We start from the raw sequence: 20,494 nt of genomic DNA, 5'->3' as shown, positions 1-20,494 counted from the left end.
TGTGCAGAATCCCACACTCAACAGATTAAACTTCATGAGGCCAGTGATTTCTCAGCCCTCCAATTTGCCATGATCTCTCTGCAAGGCCTCTCTGTTCATGAGGGGATCAATCCTAATTTTGTTTTATCCACAAACTTACTTATAGTGTCCATTCAATTTCTGTATTCAGACCATTTATAAAAACAATGAAGAGAACTGGCCCTAAAATGGAGACCTGTGGAATCCCACCAGTGACCAACCACCAGCCTGATGTAATACTATAACCCTGCTATAACCCTTCGAGCCTGACCCATCACATTACATTTTTTACCTAGCTGTATGCCAGACATTTTGTCCAGTAGTGTACAGTGCAGGGGTACAAGAGAAAGATAATACCTTCCTGATTTTAAAAGCCTTCTCTGAAATTCTGTATTGGATGTGTATAACTACTTTGTCACTGACTATAGAAAAATAAATACCTGGCTGTAATCAGATATTGACTAGAGTCTCTTCCACCTGAGTCTATGTTCTGAGCTGTTTCTCAAAGCAAGTTCTGTAAATTCCTACCAATGTCCTGAAAGATAGACCAGGTACCATGTGAAAAAAAAAAAAGTGTCACAAGAATTTTCATTATGTTTGATGCTTGGGACAAACAGGACAAAATGAAATCTGCATTAGGTCAGTATAGTTGGTCAAGAAAATTCTTAACTTCTTTACATACATTGTAGTCATTCTCTTAAGTATTTTCTGTATTTTGTGCATTACAACAGCTCATGTAGGAAAAAGTAAAGTATACCAAGAGCCACTAGAGAAAGATTTGAACTATCCAGCTGAGTTACTGTAAAATTCAAAGGTAAACCTGAGCAAAGGCAATGTTATTATCATAGCAGAGGAAAAAAAATGTGCTGAAGTTTATAGTTTTGGCATCAATAAATCTATTAACTATTTGTTTTTTTACAGCACCTTAAAATGATAGGCTTAAACGGTAAACAACTATTGCTAACATTCTCAATGTGGTGTTCCAATTAAATGCTTCTTATCCAAATTAAAACAAGCTAAAAACTCCTAAGGTGTCATCTTCAAATGGCTGAAAGAGCTTACTCCAGTTATTCACGCATTTAGCTCTTTCATGCCCTTGAACATTGCAAGGAATTTATTGACATGTACAATAATTAATTCATGTGATTTTATCAAAGAGGGAGATTATCTGGGCTATCAGCAATCAGAAAAACTTAATTAAAAGATCATCCAATTGAAAAACTACTGCAATAGCCAGTGTTTAAAAGTTCAAAAAAATTGGTCTTAAAAATAAGATTTCTGAATGCTATTTATGATTTCATGGATTACTTATTTTATTGATTTTGCAGTTTATCACTCCTTTTCATTACTATTATTATTTATTCCTTTCTTTTTACAAATTTAAACTTTAACTGCTGATAGGAAGATATGTGCATTTGTAGGATGTAGGAATTATTAGAGTACCTCCAAATTACAACATGTAAAGACACTTTCTTACATTGTTCAAAACACACACACACAGAAAGAAAAACTAGCCAGAAAAAGCAAAAAAGCAATATATTTTAAGAAACTATCATAAGGAAAAAAATAGTCACTGTTTCCACTGAATCTGAGTTAGGACTGAAATCCATGGCATTTACTCCAGAAAGAAAGAAATTCTGACCATGGTAGAAATTGTGATAAAAATTATATTAAGAAAATATACTTTAATATATTTAACTTTCACTACTTGAAACATTGCAAAGATTATCCACAGAGAGATAAAACTTTGTAAAACAAAACTAATTTTGATATGAAAAAAATTATAATTTGGCACAACCTGTAGCTATTTATGGTTTTTTGTGTTTTTTTTTTTCCTTAAGAAGGGAAGCCTTGGCTTGTTTTATTATACATTTTTATTTGTATCTGTTGGAACTGAAGTGCAAATAACATGCAAGATAATGCAGTGAAATTTTTTAAACAGTATTATCTATTAAAAATCTTATAGCTATGAAGAACAGTTCAGGCCTCTTGGGCGTCACTTTTTAACAAAATAAAAAAAAAAAATTCGTAATATCTCTTCAGCATAATGCAAAATGAACGTTGCCTGAACTGTACTGTTCCTTACAAAATTTCACTGTATAAAGAGCCAGAAGATTCATATTCTCTACTGCTTTTGAAATAATTTTGCCATCTAGATTCATTAAAACACAATTTCAGGGTTTTCCTGAGAGCTGCACTTTACTGCAAGTCAGATCATTGTGTTCCTTTACTTGTCATTCAAGCTACTCTGCTTTTCTCTCTGCAGTTTTAACACCACCAGCTGTGTTGGCTGGTCAAAGCATATAAAATAACAGAAAAACACAGTGACAGTTGAAAGAAGGGAAAACGGAGCTGAAATATTTCTGTGAGTAGGGATATGCATAGAAGGCCCTAGGAATGTTTCTGAGATTTTTTTGCCCCCAAGAATGCATTACTAGATTTGTAGAATGAATGCCTAATGATGCTTGCCCTTTGCTCACTCACTACACATTAGAACTATGAAACCAGTTCTGCTAACTATCTTAAATATCTATTAATATCTATCTTAAAAGCAAAGAGCGGGATTTAATTTAATCTTGCCATCTGATCTGTTGCAACCCTGTCAACAGTACTGCACCTTTTTATCTGTTATTCATTTTAAACACTCAGATGTTTTTACTATAAAAGCACACAGATCAAATTTTCCAGTATATTCAATATTTCTGTGGACACATCAGGTATGTATGCTACAAGTTTCTTTGTAGTGGCAAAATACACTCAATTTACAGTGCCTTTGGAAGAAAAAAGTAGATTAAGATCAGCAGTGACAGATAATCAAGTGTATATGTACTAGGTAATCCCAAGTCTAGCTAATGAATATTTATCAGGAAAGCTGCTACTTGTCTGCAGGATGAATGCTCTGAATTCTAACTAGGAAATCTGCCAGACTCCAATGGAGCCTGGAAAGTCATGTGAGGGTTTTTTTTTGGAGGAAGGATAATGTTTTTAAAAATGCAGAGGGTGTACAGTATTTATTCATAATCAGAAAAAGAAAACATCAAAAAAAGAAAATTGTTTTGGATTGGATGATGCTGTGCTAAAAGAATTAGGCGTAGCAACCAGACCTTTTGTTTGTTTGTTTTAAATAAATGCAATAAAATACTAAAGCCCTGCAAGAGAATTACACCACCTCACGTAACAAAGCATATGAAAGGCATATGAAGGCAGGTAAAGCTTTCTCTGCATGCAGTCTGGAGTTATTAGTCCCCAAAAGAAATCACGAAGTTGGTATATAAGCAGCTATGTGTCAACAAAATGCTCCTGGAATTTCCAGGAACTGAGTCCTGGAACATGAAGATGAACATGAAGAACACTTGGAGCTGAGCACCAGGTGCCAAGGAGATGGAATAGTTAACCCTGCTGCCTGATTCTGCTGCATTCAGAGAAGCAAATGCTTTTAAATATACAAATTTAAAATACTTTCAGCATTGATTAATTTCTGTAGGAGAAACATCCTGGGAGAAATGCAGGTTCCTACCATTCTCAGTCAAAAAAGAATCACTTCAGAAACATTTTATGTGAAAAAATGTCAAGATATTCTCTATAGTCAAACATTTTACTTGAAAGCGATTTGTATCAAACATCATGCACAACAGTTCATGAATAAATTGCTTTAAAATGCCTTTTGTTTTATAAAACAGCATGTCAGATCTGACAATACACGGCCTGGGTCTCTAGCCTGCCAGATAGGGCACTTCAGCACTGGCTCTAAATCTTTTCTTTAATAAGAAACAGCAAGTTTCTCATGTACTTTTCTGTGATTTATAGAGTTTACTATCAGAGAGATGCAAATTCTACCAGACAGATTATGAAAGAATAATCAACCAGGCACTAGTTTAACATGCTTTTCTCTAGTGTTAAAAAAATAGTGAAACTATAAAACTAAACTAAACTATTCTAAAACTTTCATAAAGCAGCAACCTCTTCCAATTTGATCTAAAAGTTCTAAAATTGTTTAGTTATGTTGAGACTTTTCAAAAGTTCAGTCAGATATAATTTGTCAAGTAAGAACAGGCATATTTATATCATGCCTTGTATTCATACCACACGTGCATAAAATCCATGTCTCTAGTATCCTGTTCCTTTTTCAGAATTACATCTCATTCTGTGGTCAGTACAAGTGTACTCAACTAACGATATGCTAGTCACTCACTGATCATTGCTAGCTACTCTCATTGCTCATTGTACTACTCCTTACCATATTTATGTATATATTCCACAGTTTCTTACCTTATTTATTATTTAAAACTGCCATAAGGACAAAAATGATTGTATTCCTAACTTCTAGGATGTTACTATACACTATGGTATCAAAGGCATCAATATACATACGGTTACAACCCTCCAAGCTAGAAGGACAGTTTTATTCCCATTTCACAAAAGGGAAGCTGAGGTCTGGAAAAAAAATATATGCTTCCTCTTTGAAGAAGCTCATAAGACCTAATTTTTCAGCATATTTAGCATATATTTGTTTCATATAAACAAAACACAGCTCCCAGTTGCTTTCAATTTGCAATTTGCTCAGAAGCCCATAGGAACCCTGCAGAAGTCTTGTGCATAATATTCATTTTCTTCCGGTAAGCACTCTACCTTCAAAAAAACACTATCTCTCTTCATGTATTTTGTCACGTCAGCCATTACAAATGTTCTCATAAGGGAGGATAGATATTGGACAACAGTCTCCTTTACTTCATGACCCCTAAAACATGCCCTAACAGATACAAAGAATTTGATCTACAGGCTATTTTTAATTACATATATTCAGATGGTTCAGGGAGATACACCCCAGGCTGTAAGATCTTAACTTTTAATTTGAAGGCACACTGTACAACCTCGTTGATTTTTTAAGGTAGTTTGCATGCGTGAATGCTCAAGTTTTTTTTAAGCAAAATTGAAAAACTATTTTCATCATATCATTATTTATATTCTGTTATCACTCAAAAGTCACTTCAAAAATTGGAATCTACTGATGGACAGCACAAGCCTCTGCCACTTAGGCTCATGGGATGACGAACAGCAACAGCACAGTTTCAGATGCCAGCAAGAGAACTCCAGCAAGGGGTAAGTGAGAAAAAAATCAAGTTAGGATTTCTGCTGTCAGAACTAATCTCAAATAAATTTGGATCTAGAGAACAGAGTGACATCAGTTCTGGGCCCATTTTTACAGCAAGGATAAAGAAGACATTTGAAATTTGGACTGTGTAACCAGTTCCTGCTCCAAATACCTAACCTGTTATTACTAGAGTTTATCAAAGAAATAGACAGCAGAACATTTTTAAAGGGCCTATTACTTTTCTCCTAACTTCATTCTCTGGAACAGTTCAGGAATTTCTAATGCAAAGCAAATTAGCCTAAGCAGCTGAAGCATGGCAAAACTATAACATACTGATAACCGGGTTTATCATAGTAAACTGAATTAACATAATAACAGAATCAAGAACAACAGTTTCATCCCAGAGCTAATCCTACAGAATTAAAAAATACATTACATCATTAAAGAGGAGCTCTTGAATATCGTGTAAGATTTAAGAACAGAAACATACATTGCTTTCCTTTTTCTTGGTGTGGCGAGAAGCATACTCTTTCAATTGTGTCATTTTCAGTTTGGTTGTGGAACTGAGAGCACTTGAGGAATTCTGGCCAAGAAGCATTTACCATCCCTAGGACTGGTTCACACCCTTCTTTTGCTGCCTCACAAAATGTCCTGCACGGCAAGAGGACTTGACTAGAGAAAAGAGACAGAGAACAAAGACAAAAAGCATTATTACTCTAATAAATAGCCACATCTTGAATTAAAAGAAAATAAAAGTAATTACTTCAGAAGAATTTCACTTTCTAAAGAGTCACACCAAAAAGGTGCTAAATCTTCACTACCTCACTGAAGGTGATATCAGCTCTGGTTTTTAGTCTACATTTAACTTCCTATTAAGCCAGAGTAATTTCTAAATTCAGCACCGTACATACTGAAGCTGACGTTTCATTAACAGTTGAAGGAATGTAATTGTGTTGTGACACAAGATAAGAGAAAGCTTATTTATCTTCTTCCTCACAGTTGTGCTGACCTACCCCTACCCTCTTTTGTTAAATGCTCTCATGAGCTAATAAAATAATCACTAACTTGAAAAAAATATATTTTCTTAGATTGGGTAATCCTTCTGACAGCTTAGGTCTGCTGAGTCTTGAGTCTGCTCATGGAGAGAACCAACTGCCAGATGTAAAATGTAGGAGCAGCATTTTATCAACTTCTCTTTCAGCATTTATGAGCCTTACCCATTTTGTGACTGTGATTCTGATGTCAATGGCAAAAAAAATCTCATATACGTAGCAAATGCTCTATCACTATATTTTCTCAAATACGTCAATTTCTTCCTAGAATTTACTGCAGTGCACTTTGTGTTTCTTAAAATATTCTAAAAAAAACTTACCAGGGAAAGACTGGAAGCTACGTTACATTCATAATTTATGAATCAATAGCCAAAAAGCAGAAATTGCATACAAATTATAAGCATAAAGTATTTCAGTCATATTTAAAGCAGTTAAAGTTTACTGAGGCACAACTAAAATTGGGACACATATTCCTGATAGAATAACAAAAAATATAACTGGCTCTGATTACAAGTAAAATGTTATTTTTTGGAAGCATTATAATCCATTGCTGGGTTTATTTTATTAAATAATATTAAATACATTTCAATTTTTTACTTACATTGAAATCAATGTTTTCTCATTCAGAAAACAAGAATAACGGATTTCTAAAATATGTAATACTTAAAATATGATTAGCATATTATCTTAATGTATACTTCTTATATTCTTAATGATACCTCTGACTTAATAATATGATATTATTATTCTACCCAATGCGTATTTATTTTTAAGCAGTGAGCACCAAGAACAGGAAAGCATTGCCCATGAATGTTTGTTGGCACCACACTTTGAAAGGAAACAAAATGGCTTCAAGTGAGAAATATCAGCTCCCAGTGAAGGAAAAAAATGTGAACAGAGAAATAGAAATACATTTAATTCTGAAGTACAGCTCTCATACAGAACCAGTTGATTCAGCTCATATGAGTTCACAAGATCAAAGGGGATGCATCCAAAGGTGCTGAGACAGCTGCCCAGTGCTCCTGCAAGATCAGCCTTTTCTATCTTTAAAAGGTCATGGAAAAAAGAGAGGTCACTTATAACTGGAAAACATCAAGAGTTGCACTCATCTTCAAAAAAAAAAAAAAAGCCAAAAATGTCAAGCTAGGTACACTCAAGCTGGTCAACCTTAATTCAGTCCCAACAGAAATGGAATGAGTCCCCCTTGAATACACTTCTGGGCATAGCAAGGTGATGATGACTGGGAACAGTTAGCACAAATTTATCAAGTGTAAACCATTGCTGACCAGCCTGGCTTTTGTACTGAACTGAAAAAGTCCACACTGCCCAAGAGTTTTGTTACTTAATGTAGTGTTTCTGTTAGGATTATAATGTATATATGAATAGAGAAAAAACACAGTTTCATTAGAAATTGTGAGATATCAGAAGCAGCTCCTGCAATCAGCAAATAAAAAGCTGACAGAGATGCCTGACCAGCCATGCTAACATGGAGAAATCAGTATAAAGCAAAACATTTTCTTGCATAAGTATTCTGACATGAGTGTATTTGCTTTCCTCTGCTTAGTATCTAATAAAAAGAATGTGCTGCCAGTGTTGTTACTGAATTTATTACATACACTAGGTTGGAACCACTAGTTCAAAATAGATATTTTTAGAGAGAGATTCTCCAGATTATGTTAAATACTTTTACACAATACTAGATTGAAATTATCAGATACATTACAAGGGCCTTTATCTCCAAACTTGTCTCTTTGCAGTTCCCTATTTGGCAGCTTCCTTTGTTGCCTGAAGAGAACATATGTTCTAAAATAATACTTTTCACTGCCAGATTGTGATGTGTTGAAAGGCACAAAAATTCAGCACCAGAAAGCACATAGCTGGCTGTTTACAAAACCAAGAACAAATGGTTACTCCTGCTGACAGGAAGAGCTGCCACTTAGTAGCTCTGCACATTGTCCTGCCGAATTGAAGGTTTACTATCTGACCTGAAATGACTCTTCAGATAAAGATGTTCTAAAACACTCTTCTGTTTTTTACTCAATCTATTTTAATAAGAAGAGTAAGAAAGGACACAATAAGAGCACTGTGGTAGCTGCCACTGACTCTTGCTTGGGTCTTAGAAACTCCCCAAATAAGGAGGATTTTACAGGGCAATTGATTGTCTCAAATCACTTTCCTTTAGTGTTTTGGACTTCAGCTTTTCATTTTTAACTGATCGTTTTTGACGAAACCTCTGCTTCTAAAAGTTTATTTATATAATAACATGAGCTGTCCCATTGGTTTATTGGAGGCTCCTTAACATAGAAAAATGCCAGAAGCAAAGTCACTACTTGCTATGGATGATGCTTGAATTCCAAAAACTAACTGTAAGAAACAAGACGCTACATAACTACATAAGTAAAGTGAACTACTGATTTGCCTTATTTGCCAGTGTGAGCCATTTAATTTATTCAGACTGATATGCTTAAAGTTAACTTCTTATTTATTTTCTAGAAAAATACACAAAACATTACGACACTATATCACAGTGAAAACAAACATGAGCAGTTTTTCACATCATCAGATCTAAGTTATTCCTACTGGTCCAATGGAGCATATCTGATGACCTCACACTGCAATCTGTAGGCAGTATACTCCACTGACTTATTTTTTCAAAGAAGTGATAGCAGGCTCGTTAGAATCATACAATCATCAAGGTTGGAAAAGACCTCCAAGATCATCTAGTCCAAGCATCCACCTATTACAAATATTTCCCCACTAAACCATGTTCCTTAGTACAATATTTAAATGTTTCTTGAACACCTCCAGGAACCTCTCTGGGCAGCGCTTTCCAGTGCCTGAACTCTCTTTCAGAAAATAATTTTTTCTAATATCCAACCTGAACCTCCCCTGGCACAACTTGAGGTCGTTCCCTCTAGTCTTATCTCCAGTTATGCAGGAGAAGAGGTCGACTCCCACCTCGCCACAGCCTCCTTTCAGGTTCATTATTTCCAAAGGTCCTTCGGCACGTTGATCACTCAACATAATGGAAATTTTACGAACACTTTAAAGATCATATTAAATGTAACTCTGTACAGTTATACTTAACAGTTTAGAAGTTTCTAAAAATGTTAGGAGATAAGCAGTTTTTTCACTAGATAAATTTGCACTTCAGATGATTAATATCTATATAAAAAAAAAATCTATATGAGTTCACCTCACTTGTATAGTTTGGCAGTAGTCCAGGCAATATTATATTTATGCAATAATATGTTTAAGCAATATTACAGTTCAGGGTAGATGTTTGGATACATACACAGCACAATAATATAGAAATTACTAAATTCTAAAGGACAACTGAGTAGTGATTAAATAAGCTATGCAGAATTTGTAGTCTCAAGAGAAGATCTGACAAACCAGAAAGTGTAGGATTACCCAGCATTATTACAATATTTGGCATGGTTTCAATATTCAATCATACGTGTTGCATAAATTAAATATTTTCTGGGTAATTATCAAGCTTAGAATGGACATATTAATCCAGTCAAGGATGAAAAGGTGATTAAAAATCTTCATCTCGATTTGTCTTTGTTTACTCCCAGAGACAAATCATTAAAAAAAAAACCAAAAAACTGACAGGTCTGTGGTAATCTTATCATCATTCATTTGGCGCCAGAAGCAGGCATGGAAGGAGGCTGTAACGTACTTGAGTACAATTTTGCTTTTAAGGATATTCATGGAAATGATTCTTGCTGAAGGTGAAGTTTGATAAAAGAACAGATTCATAAGATACTTTTGAATCTATGGGTGGTTTCTCCACACCTAGAAGTTCACACCTCAGTTATTTCAGCAACATATAAGTGTCAACCAAAACAAAAAGAAAAGATGTGTTCTCAAAACAAAGTAGTGAAATAGTCTGTGGGGTTTTTTTTGTTTGCTCGTTTTTTTAATTTGTGTAACCCATAAGCTATTCATCAAAACAGTTTTATATCAAGTACATATATAGAATACAGTACATTCTAAACCTATCATCTTAACTGATATTAAGGTTTCAGAGAGGCTTCATACTGCCTGAGAGCAGATTATCTGATATGTTCTTAATGCCAATTATTTGAAGTTCACTTCAACTGGAATTCAAATTGATTATAATACTGCATTGATCTAGTTGTTATCACTCACTTGAAAACATTTTACATTTTCAGATGAATTCAGAAATTATTCCTTCTGTAAAACCAACTTCTCATCTTTGCAATCACATTATTATGCATGGGGCTCATCAGTATACTTAAGTTGTTTAAATGGCTGTTTTGAGCACTAGAAATTATCAAAGAAATATATTACAAGAAGCAGTAAGGAGAGAAGAAGTCCTCTAGGCAACTGTTTTACTCCTGCTGTAAAATTTAACAGATTTTTCTCATGGAGCAATTGTTTGAGTAGCTCAAAGCTTTGGCTTTTAAACTCAGCAGCCACTGAAGTAAATGTCTGATATATCTTCTCTGGAAGTAGCAACAGCGTATGTAGATCTCGTTCCAAAATGTCTTTTTCTGCACTGCCTTGAGTTTCACAATCTGTTCTGCAAACATCTGTTTGTACGCTATACAATAAGCTAGATCAGGTTGGGAAATTCATTACTGAAATTTTACAGATAAGAGTAAAAGAACTGCTCTGTCTAAAGGTCACATTTGCAGTTTTGTAGACAACTCAAGTCAGATGGATTAATATTTCTTATAGTTACAGTGCTGGCTTAAGCATCTCTTTATTATTTACTATTCTTTCTCCACCTCTGTCCCTTCAGTTGTTCCAGGATCACTGTTGATACAGACACACAGTAAGCTGTGTTCAGGTATCAAGCCAAGTTAAAACTGGATGGTATTTTGCTGGATTACTTATTCAGCCAAATCTATTGAAGAAGTTTAAGCTGGCACAGTTACCAGAAAAATTATAATCATGCTACAGCCTCAATATAGAGAGTTGTGGGATAATTTACAGTATCATTTACAAGCACACAGGCTCATGGTGATGATGTAAAGTCTGAGGCAGAATGATCCTTCAGCTGGTAATATGTTTGCAAGATAATGCTGGGGCAGATGGGAACAAACCAAAAAAATCCTAAGAAACATTATGATCTGTAGCTATTTTCTGCATACAGCAGCACCACATGTTACAGCTGAGCTGACAATACCCTAACAATCTAAACCACCTGATTTATATCTCATACAGCATAATAATTTTTTCTCTTCTCCCATACCTAGCAAATTGCTATGTAAATCTTACCATATAGAACAGCAATTATTGCCACAAAAAAAAAAAAAAAAAAAAAAAAAAAAAAAAAAGCTAGCAAAATTATTTAGTGTTTTGGATTATAACTGCAATTAGTTGAGATAATCTGACCTGAAAAAAGTAGCCAGTACTCCTTCTTAGATTCCTGAATGATCTCATCATGTAAACTAAACATGACAGTAAAAATGGAAGAGGTGTAGTAAAGTAATTCATTAGAGTTATAGTTTAGTCAGGAATCACTGTGAATAAATTTTACTAACAATAGTGGCACAATTATGAGCTATTTTTACAATCTTGTACTATCTGCCAAAACCACTCCTAAACAAAATCAAATTTCTGAAAATTCTATGTCTGATATTTATCATACATGTGCTGAACACATTTCTGATTTAGTTTACTCTGTAGAAACATCTCTTGGGAAAAAAAAAAAAAAAAAAAAAGAAGAAGAAGAAACAGCTCCTACTATGCATAAGAATACAGGTTAAAAGTTTTGTTTTTTTTTTTTAATGTTGGCAAACAAGATTCACACTTGGCAAAGATAAAGTGTGTCAGTGACGCAGAGGTTTTCTTAACACAGCATTCACACAAAGTTATTTCAACCACAGCATTGCTATAGAAAATATTTAATAATGGTGAGTAAAATGGTGATTAAGCGGGCAGCAGAAGCTACACAAGGAAACTGAGTACTTAAGCACTGTGACATTCCAAGACATCAGCCTCTGCAGCTAAAAATTCTAGACTTGATGTTGTTCCTAGAACCCAATACAATTAGGCCATGTTTGGGAAGCAGATTCAATGTACATTAGAAACAGGGCTTCCTACAGCACTGCTACCTACAAGGCACTAACCACAACATACAAAGTAGCTCTGTTTTGCACAGCTTAGACACTGTGCCCAGCTGCAATATGTATTACTATGACCAGGATAAAAAAGGCACCCAAAATAACAGTTTACCTTGTGGAAATGGGAAGCTATCCTTTAGGCATTCTGATACATACCCTTACTTTCATGTTCATTTCCAAAATGAATGCTTCCCTGCAGATTTCAGACTACTGCTGAAAGAAGACCTCAGGTACCAGTCTACACAAAAACTTCTGAGCTATGTTTAGTCAGCAGTCCTAAAGGATCACGGACATCCCTATTATTCATTTTCTGTCACTCCACCACTATCAATGAGAATAAATTTGTTGTTAAATCAATTATCATACTGCTTCCTCACAATGAAGTTGTTTCACAAACAACTCAAGCTGTCACGAGCAAACATTGTCATTGAAAGAATGAAACTCTCCCCTCAGATTTGTTTCTGAGCCTCCCTTCACCTCACTTTTCTCCTTCATTCCCAATTTAATTCAGATCAGTTTCCTGATCCAAGTTATCATGGAACTAACTAATGGTACCAGAACAAGGAAAGGCAATGCTGAGCTGGAAAAAAACAAGTACAGAAACAGAAGATTGATTCTACAGCACTACCAAAATAAAATCAACTCAAAATCTACCATGAAACAGTCTGGAACACATCCTCTGGAGATGTTGTGGAAACCCTGGAAACGGCCCTGAGCAATCTGAACTATCTTTAAGTTGGCTCTGATCTGAGCAGGGGTTTGAAGAGGTGCCTTCCTACTTGCATGATCCCATGACTGTACTTTGCCTGCCCTGCTCAGCCAGCAGGTTGTGGGGTGCTCTACCACTGCAGCCTCCAGCAAGGCAGCAGCAGCTGCTCACAGGAGAGGGAAACATACTTAACATATCTCACTAACTGAACTCTCATTAGGTTTTCACTACAGATAGCTTAAAGGTATTTGTTAATAAGCTGTTCATTAAGAGAGGCTAAGCATGAGCTGAAAAGTATATGAATTCTTAAACAACTCTTTAAACACTGTTCAATCTTGGTTTTATTAACTCCTGCACAAGAAGTGTACCCATACCTATTATAGAGATTTTTTCCCTCACCTACATCTTTCTGGTTTCGAGTCCAGATGCAAAAGTGTGATAGGAGACTATCAATGTTGATTCTCCTGCAGTGTTTGTGAAAGTGTAGTGTTTTACTGACAGCTTACATGTCACATTTTATTAAACGAAATAAAGCTCACTTCATAAAAGCAAGTGTGTTTTTCTAGCACATATAATAAACATTCAAATTAAAGAAAGGCTGTGTTCACTCTGTGACTTGCCACAAATAATTATTTCAGTTAATTAAATGATCAGTATCTATTTATCAGAAATATTATATTGCACGCATAGGAGAAAGTAAGAAAGACCTGTGATTCCATGTTAACATCCAGCTTAGAGACCAGACACTTATAATAGACAATACACACAGAAAATCATTAGACCAAGTGGGCTGGAGGCAATCAATCAGTAAAATATGCATTCATAAAACAATCAGTCCTCTTGATTTCTGACTCCTTCCCTTCTCTTAAATCCCCTGGGCAGTGTTGTAAAATATGTTTTCAAAGGGATGTTCCCATGCCCAAAACGTCTCAAAAAAAAAAAAAAAACAACCTCCTATTCTTGATAAATTTAAAAAAATCTGTGTTCTGTCCTTAACTCCTCCCAGCACACAAACTTTGACAGATTATTTTGTGATTTGGGAAAGTGTTCATGGCCACTACATCAGATCAGAGAGGAAGGTGAAATGCTGTGTACAAATTTGATGCCATTTGCTATGGAAAAGCCAACCTCACCCCCAACAGACCATCAACATTATTTTGGCCAATGTAGGATACCATTGTCTACAGCTCTAAATTACTTTTCTAGCTTTAAATTTTTAAATTAATTTCTTAAGTAATCCCTTCCTTCTGTACAACCACATGTCAGTAGTTGTAAACAGCCACTGCGTATAGGCAGAATAAGGACAATTCTCTGAAAAGGTGAAAATGTTCTCTGCAGCTTCTAATTTCTGTCCTAATTTCCTTACATTTTTTCCCTGATCTGTCCTTCCCCTACACTGCATCTGCCACCTACTGGCACAGTACTGTAAAATAGTTTGAGATAAGACTCCTTTGCAGGACTTTTTACATAAGACCTGTAACATGGCTCCAGGGCCAGCCCCAGTTACAAGCCTTTCATGGCTCCTTCACCACTAGCTGAGCCATGATCCTAACAGAAAAGGTTTCAGAGACTTTAATATCAATCCCTTGTCAACTCAGGACATATGAGTAATGATTTTTCTAAGATTTAGAAGATAAAATTTGTGAATTAATTCCTGCATGCAAAATCATAGACCCATAAACTTTATAAAAAGAGTAGGTTGCAGAGATTACTCTAAAGTAAATACACGTTCTATTCTACTTCTCTTATTTTACTAGGTCTCAAGAACCCGCTCACAAGTGGCACAAACCCTACCACTTACTAACACAAAAACCCTACCACTTATTAACACAAGCTCCATACCAGATTTTAAGTTCTACTACTTGCACAGTTTGAGACACTAGAAACTCCTGGTGATTATGGAAGTTAGACTTAAAATTTGTAACTAGTGCACTTATTTTCTCCAAAATTATACACATCTGAATAAAGGATCATGTGAGAAAACAAATCAATCAATTTTAAACATAGGCATTTTGACCAATCCTATATCTTCATCTGTATTTTCCCTTGCATTCTCTACAAAGATGAACTCTGTTTCTCATCTTATAGCCTTCCATCAGAAATGAGTTTTGAGTATCACATATTGATTTCAAGGTCTGAGTTCTAAGGGACAATGCAAATGCTAGTGTTCTCTTTAGCATATTTTTTTCTGCCTTGTAAGAATCAACTCCACAATACTAATGAAATAACACACGAAATACAACATTATTTATGAATAATACAGGCTGCTTTGAAAAGAAAACTGTTACAAAAATGCAACACTAATTTCAGCTACATTATTACAGTCGTAACGATTCATCATTTTAAAGTTTTTTCATTTCTTGGAAATATGTTCAATGCCAATCTTCCAGACATATGTGAGCATTCCCTTCTTTGAAGTCAGATGTAAACCAGCTGATCTCCCACTCAGTGTCTCACTTGTATCTCATAAAGAACACATTCTGATCACAGGACAGTAAAAATAGTATTTTCTATCTTGATCAGTTAGCTTTAGTCAGAGCAGGAGTTGTGCTTTGAGGATTTGTTATAATTAATTTCACTCTGCAAATACTTTCTGAACCTGCATGTTGTAGATTTTCTTTTCTCATATGTATCCATCTGTTACGTACTCAGATTGCAGTTTGAACTAAAAGTTGATTCACTGTGTTTTACGTAGGAAAACAATTCAGGTATGTTCATAACTTTTACTGAAACATGGTTTCAACCACATCCTTGTATATGACATTTGCTCTTGTACATAAACATTTTCATAAGTACACAGAAATCGTTTATTGCTGTTTGATGGCTATTTAAAACATTCTAAACATTGTTGCCACTTTGAACTTCACCCCTGTGCATTACACCTGCCAACCATTTCACTTTCTTGTTGCTCTACGTCAATTCTATTTCACCTGGAATTAGTGCATGATCAGACTGAGGAGAGACTAGAGCTCAAACTGGCTATTTAAATTCTTCTCTCAATATGTCAAATGTTGACTATCTGTCACTAGCAATTGTACCCTCAACAGTCTAGTGAAAGAATTAAACCACCCTATAATTATTATAATCACTGGTGAAATTATAGCATCAGATGGCATATCAATTGACTCAAAGTGCACAAGGAAAGAAAAAAGCATGCAGTTGTTGTTCTTATCTGTGCTTTCTCAAGTAACACACCTTGTGTGTGTGTGATCAGTTTTTTGGTTAAACAGAAACAGTTACACCAATTTTCTCTGTAGAATGTTTAAAAACAACAGTGAAGGACACAAGAAAAATGAATAACAGTGGGAGAGCACATTATCTGTGTGGGAAAGCATTCACAACTATACCTGACTCCTTCTCCCTAAGTTTTGGGTACATTATAAGACAGGGTTTGACAATGCATGTTTTTCATTAACTGGATCTCCAAGGTTGTGTGGTCACAACTACGCTTACATGAACCACAAATGCATTAAAAACCAAGGGTTGGATTATAACTCAATTAAGTATTCATAGATTCTACAATATTGAGTTTTCTTGTACTAAATCAGCCTGTCACATTTTAAATGAAGACATGGCAAGATTTAAAACAAAACACACGTGATTTAAAATACTCTGGATATAAAGCACTTCATCTATTAAAAATCACCTCTGTGTTATTCGCATTATAAAAGTTGAAATTAATAGTCTTCTGCATCAAGGCTGAAGAATAGAACAGATCTCCTTGACAGAAAACCATTGTCAAAAATCTAGCCTGAATAGCTTCTTTGAGTCTTGCTGACTTGCTCGGTCTGTAGTGGCACTATCAAAAAGAAGAAATGAAGCAATTACCACAGTGTGTGAAGAGCCATACTGCAAACCTAGGAAATGACAAGTAGCCATTTTATATGCTTCTGAAAGAGCCTTCACCCCACGCACTCAGATGATGGTAAGAAAAATGCTCATCAGTGCTGTAAGTTTAAATCAAGTAGCAGCAATTCCAGTGAAATCATAGAAAATATGATTTTGTTAAGGGGTTTCTAAATGCCATTCCAGGAGAGTTTCTCAATACAGTTACCTAGAATTGACATTTCACCAGTATGTAAAATTTAAGCATTTCTTAAAAGCTATAGAATTGCAAAAATCTGCAAATATAATTTGACATCTCTGCACGGAAGCATTCTAAAAAGTGCCAGGTCACCTATCAGACTGATTACTCAGAGATCCTAACAGCTGCTTTTGTCTTGGCATATCTACCTGCTTTTGTTACTAAAAATAGGTAGATTAAAACAAGACTGAAATATGCAAGAGTAGAATTACCCATCAAAAGTCATACATTTTCATATACAATTGAACACATTAGGGACTTTGAAAAATAGATATGTTGATAGCTTCCTATTCAAAGTCCTAATATAAAATTTCTCTTTAGCTACATGAATGAGATCTATGTAATTCAGTTAACATTTTCTACAAAATACCCTAAGGGCATCAAGAAGTCTAAGAAATTATTTTTCTATAAGATTATTATTTTTTAATTTCTAAATATTCACAACAATAAAAGAAAATAAATTAGAAAAGATCAATTTCACTATAAGCCAAAGAAACAAAAATCATAAGTCTAAAGGAAGTTCACAAAAGCAGAAAAACAGCCACATCTCTGATATTCACGTTTTATACAAAACATGACATCCTGAGATCTCTTGCTATATGAAGTTTGATTCTTGACTGTATTTTAAAAGGACTTGAAAGAAATTGTCCTCATCTCAAATTTTTTTTCAGCTGTTGTTAAAATCTGACACACAGATTTCTGGATTTGCTTTCTGGATCTAACATGTCATACTAGCTTATGCCCACATGGAAAATGAATCATTTTTACTTTCTTTCCTTGTAAAAGTTACAGAAAATAGATGAAGACAATGAGCCAAAAAAAAAGTGGATTTCCCAGTATGAGCTCTTTTCTACTATTTCCAACACTTCAAAGGGTAGCTGACTACATGAAAACTGTTTATAGATTCATACAACCTTTTCTCCATTAACCCAGTTTTACTAGTCAGTTTTCCCCTAGCCCCTACAGATCATATAGCTTTCTTCAGCTTTCAGTGTGTATTTTACTGTTATTCGCTCCATGGAGGTTACTGCATAACAACAAAAACTGTTACATACAGACACTGACATGACAAACTCCTTTACAAGAAAGAGACTGAAAATCAGAGAAAATACTTTGACTTAATTACACAGCTTTCTACTTTAGAATGAACCTAAGGTAAAGAAAATTTAAAAAGCAAGAATGGGTGTTTGTACACAAGTGAAGTAATTTTTCAGATTTTAATCAAGATAAAAAGCCAAGATCTCAGGTGGACTCTTTGAGCCCTAACTTAAGATATAAACCATTTCACAACTTTGTTTTCAAAAAACGAAACAAAAATTTCAAAATAGCAGTAAGTAAACAGATGCAGAAATGAGAAGTCCATGAGAAATGTACCTTGAGAGTATATTACCCTTTTTACATTGCTCAAATACTGTATTCTTGGTAGAGTTTCAATTAAATTTGACCTTGAAAAATTTAATACTCTGGGGATATATCAATGTAAGGCATTTGTTCTGTTTTCTGGAATACATTTCTACTCCAGGGACTACTGGAATTACTCAGGCTTCTAGAAGACACCAAGACAATGAGAATCTGTAGCCTTTAAGTTTATTTCTAATGCTCAGTCTGAAACAAGCCATGTATGTAGTCCTTAAGATCTTACATAGCTTTCTGTTCCATCAGATCTATAGATGAAGCATTGTACAGTTATAGGTTGACCACTACAAACTTCTCTAATTTTGAATCTTTAAATTTTCTGTAAGCTCAAAGCCTGTAAACTTGCAGAATCCAATGCAAGTGAGTTGATATAAAGAAATAAACAATCCTCATGTTGGAGTTATTGACCTTTGGCCCACTCCCAATGGTAAAGTAAAACTCATTAGCTTAAATCCTTAATGATAACCAACAGCTCTGAAAACAGTTTTTCCTTACAACAAATGAAGTATCAGTGTAGTCACTGGTGGCAATAGATCACAGACTAATACTAAGCAAAATGAAAAAGATACTACCTTGAACATTTCAGAAGTAATCAGACACAGCGATGAGTATGTCGATTTTCAGTACAGAGTCATGTTCTCTTAGAAGTGCTGCTGGACTGCTAAAGCAGGTTTAGTAAGTCTATTTTTTAAGCCATATTGGAAAGATCTCATGCATTCACTCAGGAAGATGCCTCAATCTTATTAAATGAAGAGCCCTACCCAAGTCATGAGCAAATAATAGCTTTACCTTAATGCACTTCAACTTCCCATGTACCATTTTCACACAGGTTTTAGTTCTACTTCAAATTAGCTTTTTATAGTTACAGCTATATGTATTTTTTAAAATAGCAGGGGTAGCTGATTGTGCATCCACAGTTGCTGGAATGAAATATGATTTTTTAGACTTTTTTTTCCTGCCACACCCCACTCTCATCACAGTAAGATAAAGAATGATTTTTAATAGCAACAGTATTGTATTAGTATTCAGACATTCCAGTACATTACACTGTGTATTATTACACAAACACTGAAGACGCTCCCTGCCCAGAAACTTAATCTCCTTCAAGTGATAATGAAAACAATGTTTATGAAAACATGAAAGACAAATGTGAAACAGCCATAAATTAAAACACCAGAACAAAGCTGTGTAATGACAGCATATTAGATACCAAAGATTAGCATTTGTAACTTCCCTTCTTGTTGCTTCTTGTAGCACATTGTTATAATTATTGCTCCCAAGGCTGAAGCTACCAACAGATTCTCTCAACAATACCTAAGAATAAACATCTGAGCATCAAATGGTTCTCATTTCTTCTCTAGTTTGTAAGCAGCATTTGTCAAATTACATTTTACATAAATTTGAGGCAATTGCACTATGAAACAAAGAAGTGTCAATATATACTATTATCAGATATGCTCTCAGTTAGGATGAAAAATCAGTAATTCACAGGAGGAACTAGAGACAATGTCAGCAACAACTGTTCTGCATACTAACATAAGTTTTATGATACTGTATGCTAAAAAAAAAAATCTTATTTCCAAAAAAGGGATACAGTATGTGGATCTATCCCTATTCATAGAACCATAGAATCATAGAATCACTAAGGTTGGAAAAGACCCACAGGATCATCCAATCCAACCATTCACCCATCACCAATGGTTCTCGCTACACCATGTCCCTCAACTCAACATCCAAACGTTCCTTGAACACCTCCAGGATCAGTGACTCCACCACCTCTCTGGGCAGCCCATTCCAGTGCCTGACCACCCTTTCAGTGAAGTAGTATTTCCGAACGTCCAGCCTGAACCTTCCCTGGCGCAGCTTGAAGCCATTCCCTCTAGTCCTATCACCAGTCACACGAGAGAAGAGGCCGACACCCAGCTCACTACAACCTCCCTTCAGGTAGTTATAGAGAGGAAAGCAATGAGGTCTCCCCTGAGCCTCCTCTTCTCCAGACTGAACTCAATGCCCTCATCCAGG

The 20,494-nt window shown here is 35.1% G+C and overlaps 1 protein-coding gene across 4 annotated transcripts in view; it reads right to left on the bottom strand.

Moving 5' to 3' along the window:
* The window catches only part of CORIN (corin, serine peptidase), a 119,936-nt gene that overhangs the window by 55,455 nt on the left and 43,987 nt on the right, over positions 1-20,494 (bottom strand). For all 4 annotated transcript variants that reach the window (XM_031588552.2, XM_090139478.1, XM_090139477.1 and 1 more), the window contains exon 5: positions 5,601-5,782. In XM_031588552.2, the coding sequence (XP_031444412.2) occupies positions 5,601-5,782 (182 nt within the window). The remainder of the gene's footprint in view (positions 1-5,600; positions 5,783-20,494) is intronic.

The sequence above is a fragment of the Phasianus colchicus genome, chromosome 4, assembly GCF_987193195.1.
Source record: "Phasianus colchicus chromosome 4, bPhaCol1.hap1.1, whole genome shotgun sequence".
NCBI lineage: Eukaryota > Metazoa > Chordata > Aves > Galliformes > Phasianidae > Phasianus > Phasianus colchicus.
The sequence above is the reverse complement of the archived record's forward strand: the minus strand, read 5'-3'. Positions and strand labels throughout refer to the sequence as shown.